This window comes from Mastigoproctus giganteus, chromosome 7 (genome assembly GCF_048544385.1).
Source record: "Mastigoproctus giganteus isolate SK-2022 chromosome 7, ASM4854438v1, whole genome shotgun sequence".
Lineage (NCBI taxonomy): Eukaryota > Metazoa > Arthropoda > Arachnida > Uropygi > Thelyphonidae > Mastigoproctus > Mastigoproctus giganteus.
In genome coordinates this window covers 15,260,179-15,283,360 of record NC_143581.1, presented here as the reverse complement: position 1 = coordinate 15,283,360, position 23,182 = coordinate 15,260,179, and the positions used below count along the sequence as shown (strand labels likewise).

The following is a 23,182-nucleotide window of genomic DNA, read 5'->3' as shown; positions in this document are numbered from 1 at the left end:
ATAAGTTAATATGTCACCATTGGATCAACACTGACAAAATCCATATTGGTGATCAGCTAGAAAGTGTCAAGATAGTTTAGGAGTGGGCAGTTATTGGATTTATCCATTAGTGTAGAAGTAAGTACAATGAGATGATAATCGGATGGGAGGGATTTTTCACCCTCTTTCAGAACTGTCTGGATATGAGTAAATTTCCAAGCAGAATGAAAAATACCAATGGAATGTGACAGAAAACGGTGACAGAGAACAGGTTTTGAGAACTAGTGGAGAAATGCCATCAGGACCTGGAGCTTTCTTGGTATCAAGATTATTCAGAATTCTTTTGACAGAAGACCACAGGAGGCATTGAGTGGAGTGTACTGGGAATGGTAGAAAGTGGTTTGTCAAGGTAGTTAATACAAGAGTTAGAATAAAAGTAGAATGTGAATGCTAGTAAGTTGACTTTATCTTAGCTGAGGAAGTAATAGAACCATCAGGTTTTAACAGAGGCGGGAGTATAGATGGAGATGGACAAAAGTTGTGACCAGAATGCCCAACTGTCATTTTTTTTTTTTTTTTTTTTATGAGAACCCCAAACACAAGAGGTATTAGAACCTATAGTACTTAGTACCGTGCTTGGGTTGGAGGTTGAGAAGATGAAAGAAGATATTTGTTGACATTGGACTTGAACTTCTGTAGACTGTAATTTTCAGGAAATACGTATGAAGGGAGGTTGTTCCAGAAAACGGCAGTTGAATGAATAAATGAGGAAGATGAAAAGTTGGTTCTGTGGGTTTGAAGTTGGACAGTAAATGGATGTTGGCTGGTGGCGGCACGTGTTCGGACTGTTTTGAAAGAGAGAGCGGGAATTATAGAAGCCAATTCAGAAGAACAGTGCCCATGGAAGTATCTGTAGAAGAGGCATGCAGCAGAAACAGTACGTCTATGAGAAAGCGAGTGGAGAGACTCTGTTAGAGATGAATCATTAATTAACCTAACTGCCCTCTTTTGAATGGAATCGAGAAGCCTGAGAGAGGTTTTGGGGGCACCACCCCAGATGTGGGAACAATATTCCATGGCAGGGCGGATTTGCGATTTATACAGAGTGAGCAACTGTTTGGAAGAAAAGTAATGGCGAGAGCGAAAGAGAAAACCAAGTTTTTTAGATGCAGAGGAAGCAATATTTGTAATGTGCTTGTGCCAAGAGAGATTAGAAGTCAGGGTAATCCCCAAAAGAGATATGTCATTTTGCCTAGAAATCGGAGTGTCACTAAAGATAAGCATAGGAGCAAAAGAATCCTTTTTGCGAGATATAAGACAAGACTGAGTTTTAGAAGGGTTGAAATCAACTAAGTTGTCTTTGCCCCATTGGAGAAATACCTGAAGATCGGCATTTAAAGAATTGGCAGCAGATTTTCGAGAACTTGAAGCTGATTGAGCAGGACAAGGTTTCTCAAAATGGAAAGTTGAATGCAATGTGCTATCATCGGCAAAACTATGGATAGGATTTCCAGTCAATGGAAGAAGGTCATTGATATACAAGAGGAAAAGAGTGGGGGAAAGAACTGAACCTTGGGGGACACTGGCATTAGTGGAGAAGTTAGAAGACAGAGAGCCATCTACCATCACCCTCAGTGAGCAATCAGAGAGAAAACTGGATAACCAATTACTTAAAACAGTTGGCAAACCATAAGATGGAAGCTTGTTTAGAAGACCTTTATGCCAAACACGATCAAAAGCCTTTGAGATGTCCAGAGCAACTACTTGTGTTTCACTGAACCTTTCCATTGAATTAGTCCATAAATGGGTAACATAAGCCAGAACATCACCAGTGGATCGACACTGACGGAATCCATACTGGCGATCGTTGATCAGATGGAAGGTTTCTAGGTAGTTTAAGAGTTGGCGGTTAATCGATTTCTCCATTACTTTAGAAAGAGTAGAAGTAATTGCAATGGGACGATAACTGGATGGGAGGGATTTGTCACCCCTTTTAGGAACTGGCTGGATATGAGCAAATTTCCAAGCAGAAGGAAAAACACCTTTGGAATAAGAAAGTGAAAAAAGGCAGCAAAGAATAGGAGTAAGTTCAGGAGCACAGGTTTTGAGAACAAGTGGAGAAATACCATCAGGACCTGGAGCTTTCTTAGCATCAAGATTCAACAAAATCCTTCTGATATCCTTTTGACGGAAGACCACAGGAGGCATTGAATGGAGCGTGTTAGGAATGGTGGGAGGTGTTTTACCAAGATCATTAATACATGAGCTGGAAGAAAAATGGGATGCTAGCAGATCAGCTTTATCCTTGGCTGAAGTGACAACAGAACCATCTGGTTTGGACAGAGGTGGGAGCAGAGATGGGCAAAAAGTTGCGGCCAATAGCTTTGGCAAGAGACCAGAATGCTCGGCTACCATTAGGGCAAGAAGCAAGTTTTCTACTCTTAGCCTGTTCAAACTCTAGTTTGGACTGATTAATAACTGCTTTACAATTGTTGCGAGCTTTGGTGTAGGCAGAAAATGAAACTGAAGAATTAGAAACAAGCCAATTACGATATGCAACATTCTTCTCTTGGACAGCCTTAGCACATTTATTGGAAAACCAAGGTTTAGATAACGGACGAGATTTTAAAGTGGAGTGTGGGATAAAGGATTCCATTCCTGCAAGAATAATTTCACTGACACGATCTGAGCAAACATTGACATCAGAAGTTTTGAAACAGTAATCAGACCAAGGAAAAGAAGAAAAGAAGTCTCGCAGGTCATCCCATTTTGCATTCTTGTAATGCCAAACAATACGAGGTTGGGAATAGCCACGAGATAAAGGTTCCATTGGAGAAGAGACAATCACCAAGTTGTGATCTGAAGTGCCTAAAGGACCTCTCACTTCGATCTTGTACTTAGAAGGGTTGTTTGTGAGAAAAAGATCAAGTGTATTGGCTGTATGATTAGGATTGTCCGGTATTCTTGTAGGTAAATGAACAATCTGTGCTAGGTCATTAGTAATTGCAAAAGCCTCAGCATCTCGACCTGCTGGGTCAGTGTGACTAGAAAATGGAAGCCAGCTGGAGTTGTGAACGTTAAAATCGCCAAGGAAAATAACTTCACTGTTAGGAAAGTTGGACTGGAGAAAGTCAAGTTGCAAAGAGAGGAAGTCAAAGAGCTCCAAGTGATTAGTGGAGTTGGGAGAACGGTAGAGACAACAGATGAATTTGACACAATGAGGTAGAGAGATTTTAAGCCAGAGAAGATCAAAGAGAGGAGATTCCAAATTGCCAAGTCTCTGACTGGGAATATCAGAACGGACATATGCACAAGTACCACCTTTGAGGCAAAAGGAATCATACAGCAAATAATTTGGACATCTGAGATGAGTAGTAGTTGAATCAACTGATAACTGAGATTCAGTCAGAAAAAGTACATGGGGTTTGGAAGACTGCAAGTGGAAATGGACATCGTTGAGATTGGAATTGAGACCACGTATATTTGTGAAATTAATTAGGAAGTCCTTGGGAGGTTTAGATCTTTTTGCAGATAAGCTTGCTCTATTATTTTGACAATTCATGGTGTATTCAATGTAAGAAAAAGTGGGTGGGACATGCTGTATGAAGTAATGAAATTTTATGGATATGGCGTACACGTGGTAAGAATATACCCAGATCCTTGACATAACGTGTCCTCGACAATGCTCCCCGCATACACACTACTCGGACTCCCTCCAGTCACTATCTGGCAGAGTAGAGGTAGCAAGATTATACACTAGCTGATCTGGAAGCCTCCTAGAGAGTTACCAATAGGTTTGGTCCGGTGTACTATCTAGCGGCCGGCCTGCGAACACCGTTTTAGAGCTGTACCCTCGAAATGTAAGGAATATTGGATCTCGCCACGACATTCATCATAACCTCAAAAATCATCAATCATACTGCATGATGGAAGAGATAGGGAAGGGTTGGCCAGAACTTAGCTCTAGAGACTAAACATGGGTTCCACCACTTCAAGCCTCCAATAAGCAAAATGGTGGTATTTCACCGGTTGATGAGAGTCATCTACCACCTAGTACTGCCTGGTAACATAGAGGGGCGGCGTTCCTCCATGTGGTGTGGGCGCCACACCTCGACCCCTGCTTACGTTGGTTCACACCTGGGTGGTCACCCACCATGTACTTGTGCATGGAGGTTATACCCAGGATTACTAACAGTCCCACCATCATGAAGGTGCAAGCAGAGGATTTGGCTGTCATAGACCGTCCGGACTTCACCGAAATTGGGTCCACTTGACTTAAGTGTCACCCGAATATCAGTTCCATCAGCGTTTTAGACTCCCAGGTAGCAAGAACAGCTTGTCTGGCATATCTGAAAGAATGTCTGTGACAACCTCAAGAACCTCAATGTCTGTGACCTCAAAGGACTCAACATTTGGACAAGAAGCAAGTTTTCTACTCAGCATGTTCACAACCAAGTTTGGATTCATTAATAAGGCCTTAAAATTGTTGTAAGCTTTAGTGTAGGCAGAAAATGATGGAGATTTGGATGTGAGTGAGTTGCAGTATCAGTTAGCATTATGAGAAAATAAAGAAAAGATTAAAGTTAGAACAAAGAGAGAGAGAGAGAGAGAGAATGTAGACAAAGTGTGGATGAATCTGAAGGCAATCAGGATAGCTTCCACAGAAAGTTTAGGATTCAAAAAACAAGATTAGACAATAAAGCAGTACAATTAGAAATAGAATATAAGAGAAAAAGTGTAATAGCAAGAAGAGTAGAAAAAAGAAATCGTGCTATCTAGAATAAGAAGGGAAAAAATGGAATAAATGCTGATGGTATCCTTACTCTTTCTCAGATTACATGTGCACAATGGGGTATAAATTTAAATTGGAAAAGGATGGTTGCAGGAGAGATCAGAGGGTAATTGACTTTTGGAACAAATTTCCATTGGTGTTGTGCAAAACCAAAAGTAGTTTGAATAAATTTAATGATGGATTAGAAAGATTTAACAAAACCCCTGGCAAATATGTTTAAATTTTTATGAATCAATATATAAAAGAAAGTACTTTGTGAAAATAAACAGAGTTCCAGTTGTGAAATTGTATAAGGCCACTTCTTGAGTACTGCATACAGGTCTGGAGGCCTAAATTTAAGAAGGATATAGAGCTGCTGGAACGAGTACAGAGAAGGGCAAAAAGATTGGTGAGAGGACAAAGGGGTGCTATTACCAATAAAGGCTAGAGTTCTGCAAATTGCAGCATCTGGAGACGGCACCTGTGTAATCTAATTGAGGTTTTTAAGGCTTTGAATGGATTGAGCAAGCTCAATGCTGATGGGATTCTTCCTCTTGCTCAGACCACACATTAGGGGACACAAATTCAAATTGAGGAAGGACAGTTACAGAATACATGGTTGGAAGTTTGCCTTTAGCCAGCGGGTGGTTGATTGTTGGAACAAACTTCCATTTCTTGTTGTGGAAGTTGACAACTTAAGTAAATTCAAGGAAGAACTAGACAAACTATTGGAGGAAATAAGTGAATGTTGTGTTATTTTTTTTTGTTTTTTCTGATGCTATATAAGCTTGCTTTTTTACATTGTTTGCCACTGCTAATGCTAAAAAAAATGGTTGGAATGTTTTATATATTTATGGAAAGATTATAACTAAATATGAATAAGTGCTAACTCAAAATTAGAAACACTTTTAAACAAAGAAATAGAAAAGCTCCTGGGATAGATAAATTAAACTTGTAATTAATTAAATGTGCCGGAAATAATTTTAAGCAAGTTAATGTACACAGTGTATTACATTTTAGTTATATAATATCGGTGTAAATACACCATAGTTAACCCATAAATTTGATCCACATTTGTAGCGTAGAAGGCATCGTTTTAATTGTATCTCATAATGTGGTTGCCTTCACAACAAGATAGCTACTATTGAATTACTTCAAATAAATAACGCTTCTCTAGTAGAGAAGACTACTGTTATTTATTTTCAGCGGTACCACCACCCAGACGATCGTTTCGAAGCTGTTTGGCTTTGTCATCAGTGGGCGGGCAGGTACCCTGGTAATACAACAAGCCTAGTACATTTAATTTTCCAAATACATTACCACCACACCCTTTTGGCATCTCTCATAATGTGGAGGGTTAACTATGGTGTATTTACACTGATATTATATAGTTAATTATCAAAACCCATAAGGATTATGCCTAGTGCATTTAATTTTCCAAATAAATTACATTTTAGATACGTTACCAAATAGTAACATACCTGAAATATATATTAATGTTTTGTGAAACATTTTGCCCTCTCCCCAAGAAGTCAGGGTCTTGGTTTATAAGGTTGATTGCCAATGTAGTAAATGCTATGTAGGACTGACAGCAATCTGAAGCTGACATATTCCCGCTAATTGGAAAAACACTGCCCTTCAGGACAAACATCATCAGTCAGTTATTGCAGATCTTTGAAAAAACTTCACTGGTTTGTTTTATAGTAACTTAGATGGGATACTAGGTAAAAGTTTAATACCGTATTTCTCCATGTATAAGACGCACCTTAATTTTGGGGCCCGAAATTTAAAAAAAAAATGTATTACATAAAGTTATTGAACTCAAGTTTTATTCATCATAAAATTCATACAACTCATCACTGTCAAAACTCCCATCCATTAGCTTGTCCTCATCTGTGTCTGATGACGAATCACTGTCTTCATATATTGCCCCGTCCTCAGTTCCATCTATGGCATTTGAAATGCCACACTTCTTAAATGACTTGACAACGATCTCAATCTTGATATTATCCCAGGATCTTTTCACCCAGGTACAAACGTCTCCTATAGTTGGTTTCTTCACTCTTCCTGCTGGTGTCAAATTGTCCCCAGAAGACTTCATCCATTGGTTCCATTCGTCTCTCATGGCAGCTTTGAAGGGTTTGTTAATGCTGACATCAAGTGGTTGGAGCTGGGATGTCAAGCCTCCAGGTATGACGGCAAGTTTTGTTTTTTGCTCTGCAGCAATCTTCTTTGTATTTTTTGTTGTGTGCCCTGAACTGATCAAGCATCAATAGGGCAGGTTTGCGTAAGAGCCCACCTGTTCTCCTGCTCCAAACTTTCTCAAACCAGATCTTCATCCCATCCTGATCCATTTAACCCTTGTCATGAACGTGGACAATCACTTCTCGAGGAATGTCTTCTTTTGGCATTGTTTTGCGTTTGAAAATCAGCATAGGAGGCAGCTTGGTTCTGTTGGCACAACAAGCTAGAACAACTGTATAATGGCTCTTTTCATGTCCACTTGTCTTCACAGTTAACAGTTCTGTTACTTGGGCCATCAAATTGAAGGGGGACTTTGTCCATATTTGCAATCTGTCCCAACTGAAACTGATGTCTTCCGACATTGAATGACAAAACGATGAAATTCAAGGACCTTCTGCTCATTGCTTTCAGGCATCTTTTTGGCAAGTCTGGTGTGTGTACGCATGCTTAGTCCATTCCATTTCATGAACCTGAAGCACCAATTGTGTCCTCCTTTGAAATCAGTAACTTCTTTTTCATCAGCAATTCTTCTTGCCTCATGCTGAACCATCTTTGTGGACACAGGAATTCCAATTGCCCTTTGCTCCTCAATCCATATCTTCAATTCCCTCTCTAAATCAGGCCATTTTGCTACTTGCCTTCATGGCCTTCTTCTGCCATGGCGTTTTCAATAGGGTTTCTTCTTCCTGTAGCCAGTCTCAGATTATTTTCTCAGTTGGAGGAGGACCAAACTTACGTTCAGCAGCACGATTTCCATTCACTTTTGCAAACTGGATCACTTTTAACTTGATTTCAGCACTGTACGAAAATCTTTTCTGAGCCATTTCTGGGCAGAACGTGGCAAAACGTAACCTAATATACCGGTAACAAGTGCAAAACAATGAGCGCAAAGACAACAAGCGTGAAAAAGCGCGAAATGCAAGTAAAAAAATCTACAACCACTGTATAAGACGCACCCAGTTTTTAGACCCAAAATTTTTCGAAAAAAGGTGCGTCTTATACATGGGGAAATACGGTATATCTTTGCATGTAAATTGAATTACTTGAATCAGTTTAATACTTATTATGCCACAGCAGGAGGGTTTAAGTGGGGCCTAAAACATGGTTTCGATTAAATGTAAATTATCTAAATTAAATGAAATCTGTTTTTCAACTCTAATGCCTACAACAAAGTGTCCTTACAAATATTCCATACCTATATTAAAGTTATTCCCTTTAATGACTGTATCAAAAACTGAAATTGGCTGCTTTTTGAACAGTTTTTCAGTTTGTGATAGTCTTTATTTATTAAGTATATGCAAATACTTCTATTTCAATGAATTGATAACTTGCATAAGATTGAGGATGTAGTATGCTAAACTTTTTTCACTTCAAGTGTGAAATTAGAGTAATTAGCACTGTATTGACATAGAAAATCTCAGTATTAATAAATGTATAGGGTCCTTGGTGCTATGCCACCCACCACGAAAAGAATATCGTAATATAAAAGAAAAATATACAACATTCTTTTGACCACTAAAATTTCATTTTAGTAGGTATAAAATAATGCAGATAAAGGTAACAAAATATATTCAAAGTATAGAATATTTGCCAAACATTACTTATACACTATTTATTTTTTTCAGAATCAAGAATGGCAAGTCATCTTTTAAAAGTAGCCAATAAACAATTATCACAGAGAGTAGTAACATGCTTAATCACTCCACGTGTTAGTTACCACATGCGTCCTGATATTGGAAAAAGGGAAGTGGTAGGATTTGGCTTGAATGGAGAACCAAATTATATTGATCGTTTTGACTGTCCTATGCCAGCCATCCGATTCTCTGAAGATACAAAAGAAATATTGGCTTTAAGAGAGAAGGAAAAGGGAGATTGGAAGAAATTAACATTGGATGAGAAAAAAGCTTGTGAGTATATAAGCTTAAAAATAAAAGATAAGAAAAATTGTAGTTATAATCTATTTCTTGGAAGCAAAATATATGGTAATGTGGGACCTATAGGTTTCGTTGAAATCAAATTATGAAGTTGCAAAAGATACACTCACTCTTTGATAACACTAGGTGTAATGCAGGGGTCGGCAACCTTTTTTTGAGTGAAGAGCCATTTTGATCTAATTAAAAAAAAAAAAAAAGAATCCGAAGAGCCACACCTCAGCTCAACCTGGGAGATGGGGGATTTTAAGAAATGGAATAGAGTGGGAAGGTGTTTTATTAAAAAATATATATTTTTTGAAATATTATTTATTAATATTGAAAAAACTTAACAAACATCCAATTAGGTACGAATTACCATATTTTCCAGCTTATAAGACGCATGGGCATACAAGACGCACCCTAGTTTTGGCCACATATTTTGAAAAAAATAATAACCCTTCTATTATCCTTCGATACTGTTTACGGTGAAACTAAGAAGCGATCTTTTACCGACTGATGTAAACAAATATGGTGACGTGGCATGATACGAGACGTAATCAGGGGGTAGGTATTAAAAATAAATTAAATGGAATTACATTTATTTAAAAAAAATTTTTTTTAATGGTATACGCTTGGGTAAATGTTCAACCAATAATGAAATGTTTGTTTCTGAAAAAAGCTGACAGAAGTAACGTAACACCCTAAGACAAATACGGGCGTCATTTTCTCTTTGTAAAAGACAGTTGGAATTGTAAAATCCCGATCCAGTCTAATTAGCCCGCCATACCATAAAAGCGCGAGATCATAGAGGAATACCATAAAAGTGCGAGATCATATTATAGAGGAAGCAAACACATGGGAAACTGAAACAAGTTTTTACTTACGTCTGATTGTGAGATTCATATCATGCAGATTTCAACAAATTTTCCACAAAAAAAAGATTACTGGTATGTATTGTTGCCATAGATTGTAACCACCGATAATTGCTAAAAATATATTTAAACAGATAAATCTTAAGTAAAATTGGTGTGAATTTCAAAGGGAAGTTTTCAGAACTCAGTTTACCGGCACTGCGTCATCGAAAATGCATTGCCGGTAGTCTTTAGGCCTAATCTGACATTGACCATATAAGACGCAGGGTGATTTTCCGAGTATTTCTTCGCGAAAAAAACCACGTCTTATAAGCTGAAAAATACAGTAATATCTTTTGCTGCTGAACTTCTTGAGTGAGTCTCTCAACATCAAGCGAGTATGCCGTAATTTTCATCTTTAAACATGCTGAGAGACTTGCGTTGTTCCGATGGTTTCTCGATTTATTCTTAATGTAGTTCATGTTCGAAAATATATGCTCATAGAAATACATCAAACCAAAAACCAAGAGAAGTCCAAATGCAAATATTTTCAAATTTATATACGTGTCCGGTAAGCTACTCCATGCATCGAACATAATTTGGTCTTGCTTTTTCAGCTCATCTATCACCATCCATTTGTGTGGAATTGCAAGGGTAGCCTTTTGCCTCTCCAAATCCTCAATTTCAGTTTTAAGGTATTTTAGTCTTGCACTCCACGTCTTTGATTTTTAAATCCTTTAACTCAATTTCAAATTGTACTTCATCAATTTCAGGGAATGGAGAAAAATTTAACTGAGAAGTACTCACTTCAAGAGGCTTCGTTACAAATGCTGATGTTGTCTTTTCCTTCCTAAAATCCTCAAATCTACAGCTAAATTCAGTACGTAATTTTGACAATCATTTGTTGAAAAAAAAATGGCAAATTAATAGGATTGGGATTATTTTTAGTACCTCCTTGATATATTTTTAACATTGAAAAATGTAATAATTTGCCACTTACTATGTCTCCTTCAAACACAATTTGTGTTTAAACGAAAGCACTTCTTCCAAAAGCATAACTGCTGTGTGTTACTTTTTCCTTGTAAATTCTTATTTAACACATGTGAAGTCACATCTGCCATGAAATAGAATTTTTGTAATCAAGTGGTGCCTTCTAGCTCTTCATATGCAGCATTCATATCCTTCTGTCTTAAAAATAATTACATGTTTGCGAGCCACAGGTTGCCGACCCCTGGTGTAATGTGTATTATATATTTGTTAAGTGAGCACATATTAGGTTGACAGTTTGAAATCCTGTTCTAGATTTATTCTCAGAGTTAAGAAAAAGGTTAAAAATGTGGAAACTTAATAAAAAGTAACAGTCAAGCTGTAAATCAGAAATGAAATATCTGTTATATAAGTCATATGTCCTTAAGACAAAAGTAATAAACCAGGTCCTCCATGACAGCATAGTGGGTTAAATACTTCACTTGTTTGGAGAAGTCTAGATTCAAATGACAATTAGGCGCCTCCGTAGCCAGGTGGGAAGGAGCAGCTGTGCATAGCACACGCAAGGCGCCTCCGTAGCCAGGTGGGAAGGAGCAGCAGTGCGTAGCACACGCTTCTTGATTAGACCGGGGTTCGAGCCCATCACCACCAAATACGGAGGATGCGGAAAGGTCAGGGAATGACCACCGCATATCCCCGAGCAATATGGCTTTAATTGCTAATGCTCCTACAAAATAATAATACAATACAATAGGAATGCATAGCACACGCTTCTTGATTAAACCGGGGTTCAGGCCCGTCACCACCAAATACGGAGGATGCGAAAAGGTCAGGGAATGACCACCACATATCCTCGGAGCAATATGGCCTTAGTTGCTAATGCTCTTAAAAACCAAAGAACAAACTTGTCAAATGACAATTAGACTGAAGGATTTCTTATAAAGGCATCTTCAGTTTGGTCTGTAGTTAGCAGATCTCAGCCAGATTAGCTAACTGATACTGAATATTTTAAAAATAGTAATTATTGTTTAACATGTTTTCTGCTTTTATGCACATACATGAAAACACTAGGAGTGGTGTTGTGATGCATGTTAGAGTTCAAAGGGTATCCAAGCACTGTTCCATAATGCACATGAGTGGCCATTCTTAAGTGGTGTTTAAACGAGTGCCATAAAAGTAAAGGATGTGAAATTAACTACTCAGTATTGGCATACTGATTGACCTCTTCGCAGCAGCACTACATTTTTCTTTATAAACTTGCACACAGTTTTGATTTTTGTTGGGTTGATGTTAGTTTATGTACATGAATAAACTTTTTATAAAATTTTAAGATTTGTTCTGACTTACAGCTTAGTACAAAATAAGTGTTCACTTTTAGTTGCAAATCAACATTCCAAACTTTTATTTTCAACCATTATTTATGAATTTTCAGAATGCTGAGGATGTTGGAATGTTGATGTTTTTTGACATTCAAAAAATTATGGCATGCTGGACACACTTTCTCAAATATAGGTGGAGTGAATGTATTAGTAATAGTAGCATATGTACAAATTGAATAAAATCAATGATAAAAAAATAATGAAAAAATTCAGAAGAACCTCTGGGATCCCTTTCCTGTTTCACAGAATATTCTATGAAACCTCTGCTCTGGACAGTTCTGTTGGATATTTCTTAATTCGTGCTAAAATATTGTTAATATATTCCGTCATAGCTAGCTGTATGATGGGATCGCAGTTTGTGCTGTCTCCTCACGCGTACAACCGTTATATTGCTGCTTTTTTTTTTCTTAAATAAAATTGATTTATATTTGTTTCAGAAGTACACCGAGAATGGGGAAAACTTTTTCCCATTGAGCAAAAAAGCATTTGATTAGACAAATTTTAATTTAGAAATCACCAAATCATCTAAGCTTAGTCCAATTTTAACATCAACTTCAAAAATTTCAGCCAAAATACAACAACAACAACAAAAAAAAAAGTTCAAGACAATAGATAGCCTAAACTTAAAAATGAGTGACAGATCCCAAGTGTCTTTAATTGAAGTACCCTATATATATTATGTTTCAATTCTGTATCATAGATATTTGCTTATTGTTATTGATTACAATTTTTATCCTGATATTCTGAATCAGAAATTATCATTGATCATTTGCATGTCACTAGTATTGTTGGCCAGATTTGCTGTTGGAATTCATAGTCACAGAGGGAAGTTACTAATTGTCTTTCTGGTGCCTTACAATATGCATAACTGATACACAAATAGATTTATACTTCACAACTGTTGAAATTGTAATAGATTTATATAAAAAATTGTAAATCAAAATGTACTCACTGTACCATTATAGATTTCAATTTGTATGACGTAATCAAATAATAAAATGTCTAGGCGCCTCCGTAGCCAGGTGGGAAGGAGCAGCAGTGCATAGCACACGCTTCTTGATTAGACTGGGGTTCGAGCCCGTCACCACCAAATACGGAGGATGCGGAAAGGTCAGGAATGACCACCGCATATTCACGGAGCAGTATAGCCTTCGTTGCTGACGCTCCTAAAAAAAAACCAAATAATAATAATAAAATGTCTAATTGTGGCAATAAATGTATGGTGGGGACTTCATATTCATTTATATTCTTATAATATCTGAAATATTCTCTCCTTGAAATATCCCAATAGGAAGTAGGCTGTCACACTGGTCCAAATTGGACAGCATTGGCATACTTTGTGACAGAATTTTGTTATTAAACAAACCTTGGTAATACAATAGAACCTTTGGAATATGTAGTCTTATTACACTACTTTTTGAAACGATAGCAAATCAAGGTTGATACTGGATTCCAAGTCTTAAAATCATACTTTTCTATCCGTCACACCCAAAACTTTTGTTTATTGCCATTTCATATATGTAATAAATTAAATGGTTAGATGAACAGTTGATTATCCTCTATATTATAGTGCTGCTACTACCATTACTTCTGTTAACATTCTTAGTGATATTTTGTTTTAGTATTTCTGTCATTTCAGTATAACATGCATGCACTGATAATGTGTTTGCTTGTTGTATAAGGTTTGGTGTGTGTAGCATTTTTGAAGCCTACCACCATATGGAATGTACATAGTGGGTTACACAAGACAAATTGCAATGTAAACAATGGTGAAAAACTTCTTTCATAGCAGACCATTTAATTACAAGCAGATCAGTTGTGCTTATTATGATTACCAAGTCAGCTCACACTGCCAGCCCACAGACTTTTTTACTGTTCCTTTATTTTTTGGTGTGGCAAAAAAGTAATGACACTGAATTTAAAAAGAAGTCTTAACACGAGTACCGCTCTGGGGGACGGCACTAGAGAAGCATATAAGTATGATCTTGGCAGTCCCACCAACCCTAATCAGTTGGCCTTAAGTTGCTTTTTTGTATGGATGTCCTTTGTGCATCATGACAATAAATGTTAATAAATCTGAATGTGAACCTTCAGAAACCAAAGAATGGAAATGGATCACGTTTTGTGTAAAGCTGGGGAAAAATCCCACTGAAACACGAAATGTTATAAAGCTTATGGGATCATTCTCTGTCTCGAACACAGATATTTCGACATTTTGCAGAGGGTAGAGGAGAATGTATCAGATGATCTTTGAAGTGGATGACCAAAAATTACCTGCAGCCTCGAATTTGTGAACGAAGCTTGCATGCCGATTAACACTTAAAATGCTAGTGAGTTGAATATGGAATTGATAAAGTCTATAATTACCACAGATTTGGGGGTGGGGTGGGGGAATTTGCATGAAGTTTGTTCCATGCTGTTTGCATGATGAGGAAAAACCTCAGACAATTGGATGCTTGTAAATATTTTGTTTAAACAAATGATAGTGAACCTGGTTCTGTTAAACAGCATTATTACTGAGGGTGAGTGTCCCCAAGTTGAAATTGGGATTGAAAGGATGCTGATTTGATAGTGTATTTGACATTCAGAAAAATGACAGAACTAAATACTATCACAGCAAAAAATTTTTTTAAAAGATTGTACAAATGCTGTAACAAGCATATTCAGTCTCCTGGGGACTATTTTGAGAGAGATAAGAAAGAAAATATTTTCTTATAAATATTTTGCCTTATTTTAATTCAGTCATTACTTTTTTTTTCCATACTGTGTACATATGCATGTACTTTATTGTATGTTGGAAATCTGTGGAATAATAATAATTATTATTATTTATTTTTTGTTTCAAATCAGTATATAGGGCCAGTTTCTGTCAGACATTTGCTGAAATGAAAGCTCCAACTGGTGAATGGAAACAATATGTAGCTGGTGTATTAACAGGCATTTCTTTTGCTATATGGGTATTCCTGTCACTTAAAATGTATGGTAAGTATTACTTTTGTAAAGTTTAGTTTATTGGATTTCTTTATTAAGGACTTGTCAAGTGAAGGTGGACAAAGACCAGAGTGTACTTAAAATTCTTATTTACTTAAATGAAATCTCCATAAGTCATTAAGGCACATGTTCCAAGTTTCACTAACCAGTCAATTCCAGTGTATAAAATGATAATGTTTCAAGTTGTTGACTGAAAACATCTCAAAAGATTCTTAAACCATCATTCCTGAACTTCTTAACGAGTCAATCTTTACAAAGCAGGAATGGAATCAATAAGAGCATTATTATACTTCTTATTGAAACAGTTTAAAGTTTCCCAAATAGGAATTGCAGTGTGGCAATGGATAATGTCATGAGGAGATAAAAGGCTTATAGCTGGAATTTTATTGCTTGTAATAAATGTTCTGGTGGTGTGCCATGGTATCTTTCAGCAGTGATTGTTACCTCATGGTGAAAAAATTTGATCTGTGTCAGTTTGCAGTGATCAGTAAAAAAAACATCTGCATCACTACATTTTATGCACTTAGGGCCCACAAACCCTTAAACCACCACTGGGAGTCTACTGTACAATCCTTTTCCTTAGGAATTCCTTCAGTCTTTAGGTACATGTGCATACAAACAGGTATGCATTCGTTGTTCATCATATAGTGCATTAATTGTGCACTAAAAATGTTAATTGTGAGTAATATTTGTTGACATTAGATTTGAACTTCTGTAGATTATAATTTTCAGGAAATAAGTATAAAGGAAGGTTGTTTCAGAAAATGGAAGTTGAATGAATAAATGAGGAGGAAGACAAGTTGGTTCTGTGAGTTTTAAGTTGGACAGTAAAAGGATGTTGCCTGGTTGTACATGTTTGGACTGCTTTGGAAGAGAGAGAGAGCAGGAATTATAAAAGCCAATTCAGAAGAACACTGCCCAGCCAGTGAGTGGTTGATTGTTGGAATAGGCTCCGATCTGCTGTTGTGGAAGTGGAGAGTTTGAATAAATTCAAGGAAGAACTAGACAAATTCTTGGAGGGTATGGATGGGTGAAGTATGTGTTTTTTTTTTTTTTTTTTGGCTGATGCTATATAAGCTTGCTTTCTTGCATCCTTTGCCACTACTACTATTAAGTGGGTGGGCACACTTGAGTTGCAATTGTTCAGTAAGTACATACTTATTTTGTTTGCAGTTATTTTAAAAGATTTTATATTATCCATCATATTAAAAAGAAAAAGAATTGTTCTTTCAAAACAACAAAAACTCAAACTCATTAATAAACGTGAAAAAGGTACTGGAGTATCAACTTTAATGAACGAGTACAATTTTGCTGAACAAGGTGTATGAAATTTAATAAAGAATAAAGTTAAATTAATCGGATTTGGTAAAGTTTCAGATAGTGTTAGTGGTATGTCAAAATGAAACTAGATGAAAACTTTTACATATGGTGAATTAGACAAAGTGATGGTTATATGTTTTAATCAACAAAGGGTACAAGAGGATCCAGTTTCTGGGATAATTTGTGTCACTCAAACTAAGAATTTTTCCCAAGAGTTAAAATTACCAGGGCAATTTAATGCATTTTCTGGTTGATTGATAAGATTTAAACAGTGACACAGTATTAGACAAATTACCATCCCCAAGGTGAGAAACTGAGTTCTGATGAACCTGCAGCAGACAAAAAAAATTTAAGCACCAGTTTCAGCAATTCATTGAAGAGGAAGAGCTCGTACCAGAACAAATTTTCAATGCTAACAAAACCAGTTTGTTTTGGAGTGTTTTCCACACAAAACTGAACTGAGTACTTCTGGTTACAGAGTTCCTAAAAAAAAGTTGACTGTTTTATGTTGTGGAAATGCTACTGGAACTATTTTTTTTGAAACCCTGTGTAATTGGTATTGCAAAAAAACATCATGCTTTTTCTGGAATTGGTGTTTCAAATTTATCCATTTGCTACTACAATAAATCAGCTTGGGTGGATGGTGAAATTTTTCTGACCAGTTTACAAAGAAATTCATTCCAACAGAGCATCAACATTTAAAATCATTTAATCTACCAAAAAAGCCGTTTTACTTTTGGACAATTCTTGTAGTCACCCAGCTGAGGAAATTTTAAAGTCAGATGATGGGTATGGTTTTGTGAAATATTTGCCACCAAATGTGACAGCATTAATATGACCATTGGACCAAAGGGGTGCTCAAAATTTTAAAGAAATTTATAAAAAAAACCTGTTACATAAATTAATCTGGAAAGGTAATTCATTGTCATTTTGAAAAAATATGATAGTATTGGATGCTATTTATGAAATTTCAACATAATGTTGAACATCGATCAACGTTGTGGACATTGATCAAAAGCACAGCATTACAAATACCATTTTGGAAAACATTACACGTAACTGCAAAAGACGAAGAAGTTATTAGTGACTAGACTAATAATGATGTCTTATATGATTTAAGACAGACTGAAGGTTTTGAAATTTTAGATGAAGTTGAGTGGCTTAACGCAGATGAAAGTTTAATCTGCCATGAAATATTATGTGACGACGAAATAGTACGTAGGGTTATGAACAAAGAAGGGCCGAACAGAAATGAAGACTCTGATGATGCAGAATAAAATTTATTTCCAACAAATAAAATCTTGCATAGTACTGCTTTGTCTCGTGGAGGATCTGCTTGACTATGCAGAGCAAGAAGACATGGCTCTTGCTGACAAGACGACATTGTGTAATTTAATGTTCTTCTATTTGTTGAAAGGTCAGTGATGTAAAGAGACAAACTTCTATACTTTCCTTTTTCAATAAATAATAGAACATATGGATACATGCATGTACAGTCTGTCCTCGTATAGCACGATAGTTGTGTTCCTAGAAACCCTCGTGCAATGCAGAATCGTGCAATATAAACAACAGGCCCTATGGGAAAAGTGGGGTTAGGTGCCGACCACCCAAGATTGAACACACATTTGGAACCAAAACATTACCAAACACAATAAATAATCGGTAATTTTAATCGTTATAAAATACTTATGTATTTTATAACGATTAAAATACGTAATAAAAAATATAATATATTTTTTATTATAATATAATAAATATTTTTTATTATTTATTATATTATAATAAAGTATTTTTAGTATTTTTTAATACTAAAAAGTATTTTTTACAAATAAAATACGTATTTTATTCATAAAAAATTATTATATTAAATAAAATAGTCGTAATAAAATGCTTACGTATTTAATTACGACTATTACGTAATAAAATATTGCTAACGCTTTTGCTTCTATCGTAAGCAAACTTGTTTTTTGTTCGATTTTCTATCCAAACAGATGACAGCCGTTCCATCTCTTCCAATTCTTGTGTCTTAATCTAATCGATTTTAATTACACTTTGAGTTGTTCCCGCTATGAAAGTTGTTTTTATTTTCTCCGCATTCTTTGTAATTCTCGGCGTTGCCTCATTTAGGTCTGTAGCACGTGCAATATCACATGGTCTTTCATTTCGCTCAAAGCGTTTCACAATTTCATATTTTTTCTCTATCGACAGAGGCAGACTGGCCATAAGCCTTACCTGGGAAATCCCGGTGGGCCGGAGGCCGGTGTGATTTTGGCCATAAACTGTAGTATGAGGCCACTATAAATTTTCCCGGGTAAGAATTTTTGATCCAGTCCGCCTCTGTTTATCGATATTGCTTTTTTTCTCTCTCTCTCTCTCTCTCTCTCTCTCTCTGAATCTGCAGTGTGTTCGCCAGGGCGCTTCCTTTTCACACCTTAAGTATTTTACTAATTTTTAGGGAATAAAGCGCAATTACAAAACGAGGAGGCACGCTTAAACATAAACAAAGCTGCGGGCGTATAGCAACTGAATAAACAACACCGTAAAGGCCGAGATACACTATTAACACCCCACATTTAACTAAAGCACATTTCTGGGGGTTACTACCATAAAACAATAAAAACAATTTCCAGTTCGTTTCTGCTAGTGGAATCTGTTATAAACTGGTAGTAAACTCCATCTAATTGCATTTGCGATTATATCGATAGCTGGAATTGTGTTGGTTTTTACGTTATTATGGTGAAATGTGTTTCCCCTTCACTGATATAAAACACATAAATACATTTTCAGAATCTTCTTCATTCCTATCGTGTTGCGTTCGGTTGGGGTGATTCCGCGTTCGACTGCCATTTCTTGTAAACACAAAGGCGAATCGTGTATAAGCGAATTCAGTTCGTGTTATGTAAGATAACGTTCCCCTATTTATAAATCGTGTATGATCGAATTCGTGTAATGTAAACACGTGTTATACGAGGACCGACTGTATACAATTTTTATATATATATATATACAATATATATATATTAAATGCATATTGTTCATAATACAAATTTTTTGCTTATTTTGGGGAAATTATATAGGGAAATTTATTTCCCAACCTCCCTGGTTAATCAGGAGTCTACTTCTGTTTGTTACATTGCATTTCTGTATCATAGATATTTTCATTTATTTGTTTGTTCAGTAATGTTGCTAATTACAGTTTTCATCCTTAATTATCTGATGCTGATGTTTCTTATTGTGATAGGAAGTGGGGGATGTTTTCACCACATGTGTTTTTGTGTTTGACTTTTAGAGATAATGATGGCACTGCGACTCATTCTTTGCAACAATATAGTCACAAAAAGATTCACTAACTTTCTGATACTAAATAAGGTTTTATTTGTTGATGTCCATCTAGTGTATCATTTGATCTGGACTTCTTTCCAGTTATGAACAGCTGCCCTTCCTAGGTAATGTGCTCAATAAACTTACTTCACACAATGATAGATATCAGCAGGTTTATTTTCTTCAGTTACCAGAAAACAGATTAGGCATATTGTTCCATTTGTATTTCTCCATGTTGGGATTTTGATGGTTTAAAGTTCATCAGATGTACTGCAAGCTGGTACTATATATTGTTCACTGGTGCAAGATCCTCTTTTAATTTGTACACCTTATACCCTGTTTCATAAGAAAATTCTTGATTTCTGAGGATGAGACTGATTTTTAATAAAATTTTAAATATTGTAACATCGTGGAATTTTCTTGAATTCAAGCACTGTATTGCAGATTTATGAATAGCATTGTAAAAGTTTTGTTTATGCAAAACCAATATGCAACTTGGAGTTGCACAGGGTCAATTGGAACCCAATGATTTTTAGCTCTTTCACACTCTCTCCAACCACTCTGTCCACACAACTAAAACCCAACATACCTTTAAAGAAAAGTATTTTCTCTGATTTCTATTTTTAAAATTCAAGATATCTTCATTAATTGTAGAGCAAACAGGAAAAGTGTGGGAGCAGGTATCTTTTTCTGCCACGTTTTCATCCAGAACACTGTTTTGTATTCTGGCTGAAAAATTGGCAGAAAAAATACTGCTATTAGGAGAATTGAAGAGCACAACTTAATCACATAGGTTTAATAAATAAAATAAGAGGAACACTTCACTGCATGTAATTAACTTGAACTTATAAAGTTTTTAGATGTGATTAATAACCACACATTATAATCTCTTCAAGATGTTTAACTTCATATGGTTATGTATGTCTTTTTTATGATCATTTAGTTTTCAAGTATTTAATAAATTTAAGTAAGTGCATTTAAATAAGTTTAATGAATTGTTTTTTTTAAATAGATTTCTCTAGAGAAACTTTCTTGGATGTATATTCATCTGGTAATAATAATAAAATTTCAAGGAAAATGATCTATTGGTAACCATGATATAAATTGTCAAAATTATTAAATCATATCAAAACTTTGCATCCATTCTAAATTGCATGCAAAAGTATGAAAAAAAAGGTGTCCTGCTCATAAAATTTTTTTTCTTATAGTATCTTTCTAATATATTCTAATAGCATATCATCTTACAACAAACTTTTAAGGAAAGATATGTTTGGCAGTTGTGGTATAACTGTCAAAAATGTGTTGGATAGAAACTTTGTGTTATATGCAAATGAGAATAAAAAGGTATACACTACTCAAAGAATTGTTTTGTGAAATCCATTTTGTTGTAAGATCATTATTTAGTATGCACTTTACCTAAAAAAAAAAATCTTTGGCTGCTTTTCTTTCATTCAGTTGAAAGTATTTTGTGCACTGGTCATAATCGAATTGTTTTTTTGAAAAATATATTATGATATGCTCTTATTTATTATGATACACTCTTAATCTGTTAGCAAAACTTCAAGGAAAATTATCTATTGGAAGCTGCATCTTAGAGTGATAAAAACTGGTGTCAGAAAAATTTGCATCTGTTTTATATTGTGTGCAATGAAAACAGTGTGTGTGCCAATCATAAATTGGTTTTTACTAACCATATTGTCATAGCATCTTTCCTGGGTGTATATTTGATCTGGCAGCAGAAATTATAAAGGAAAAATTATTGGTGGTAACATTAATAAACTTACAAAAACTGCTACTATAGTTTTTAAATTAGAGCCTTTTCCAGTTGCCTGCAAAAGGGTTAAAAAATTATACAGCCAAAATTTCCATTGCCTATTTGTGCATTATTGTTACCAATTGAGGACCTGTGGTCTAACCTTTGGGGCTCATAAAGCCTAGAATCTTCCTTTATGGAGGCCTCAGAAAAAACTAGCTTACTGCCTGATTGGTTACTTATAGATATGATTTTTTGATTTTCTTAAAAAATTTCTAACTGCAAATTGTGGAAAACTTAAAAGTATAAAATTTAATTTTCTATTACATTATTAAGTTATTAATAATGTCTGTAAGTTATTTTATAAAATCCTTTCATGCTTCTTTAAAAAATGAAGAGCTCTCTCTCTCGCTCTCGCGTCCAGAACTGTCAGAAGCCTTACCAAATTATCAAGTGTAGATTTTGAAAGCTCAAAATAAATCTTCAAGTCCTTGGTTATCCTTTTAATAAAAGTGATTTTAGACAAAGCAGCCTCTGTAGCCGAGTGGTCAGGAGTGCAAGTGCAGTAGCACGTGCTCTTTGAGTAGACAGGGGGTTCAATTTTAGCAGTCAGGGGCTTGAGTTCAAGCCCCTGACTGCTAAATACAGTCTATCTGCCAACCTGCACTGGACCCGCGTGGCAGATTATGGTCCATTTTTCTCAACATGAATCATTCAGGAGGCTTCCATCTAGCAGTGGATTGATAATGGCTGCAGTTTACCCTTTTTTTTTTATATATCTTCTGATTATTATAAAATAATCACTATGAGTATAAGATATTTGTTTTCTTACTACTATTAGGCTACTCAACTTAAATTTTTATTTTTTTGTTTCTTTATCAGTTTATGGTCCAATGCCTGACTCATTCAAAGATGAAGCAAAAGCTGCTCAACTTGAAAGGATGATTGCTATAAGAGTTAATCCTATAGATGGACTCACATCTAATTATGACTATGAGAAAGGAAGATGGAAGGAATAAGTGATTGCTTTCAATGAAAACAGTTATTACATACTTATGTCTCTTTCTTTGTGGTTACTTAGTTTTTGCCACTAATGCTCATTTAAAGCGACTTCAGTCCTTCATTTGTTTGTGATCTTCATTACAGTTCTAACAAAGTAAATTAATTGCTAATATCATTTGTATTGAAAGTACCCAAGATCTTTTTTCTGGCTAGTCATTGTGCTGTAGCCAGCATAGCGGAAGAGCATAGTGGTTATCACTAGTGTACAGACATTTTTGTTATGTATTACTAAGGCAGATATCAATATTGTATTATTATTTGCTAGTTCTGTATTAAAATTCATTCTGTGATTATTGTTATATGTCTGTTATTGTTGTTATATTATTGTTAGTTATAAAAAAAATTGATTATTTCTTTATAACTAAGTACATTATGTGAAGAGTTATAGTTGAAGAGTTCCTAGTTATCAAGGTTGCAATAATAATTATTTAGGAACTTCTTTGAAGATAACTCACCTCTTTATTTTGCTTGTATTTAAATTTCCATGTGGTGAATTTTTAAATTAAAAGAAAGACTATAAAGTTAAAAATTGCTAAAACTGCTAATGTTGACCATAAAACACAAAACTGAAGAAAATAACTCTTGAAAACACAATGACAAGGGGAGCACTA

At 35.5% G+C, this 23,182-nt stretch overlaps 1 protein-coding gene across 1 annotated transcript in view; it reads left to right on the top strand.

Moving 5' to 3' along the window:
• LOC150082550 (cytochrome c oxidase subunit 4 isoform 1, mitochondrial-like) overlaps positions 1–22,864 on the top strand; it is a 45,100-nt gene extending 22,236 nt beyond the window's left edge. The window contains exons 2-4 of the mRNA XM_090378688.1: positions 8,620–8,901; positions 14,975–15,106; positions 22,392–22,864. Coding sequence (XP_090234814.1) covers positions 8,628–8,901; positions 14,975–15,106; positions 22,392–22,528 — 543 coding nt within the window. The 5' untranslated portion in view covers positions 8,620–8,627 and the 3' untranslated portion in view covers positions 22,529–22,864. The remainder of the gene's footprint in view (positions 1–8,619; positions 8,902–14,974; positions 15,107–22,391) is intronic.
• The last annotated feature ends 318 nt before the right edge of the window (positions 22,865–23,182 follow it).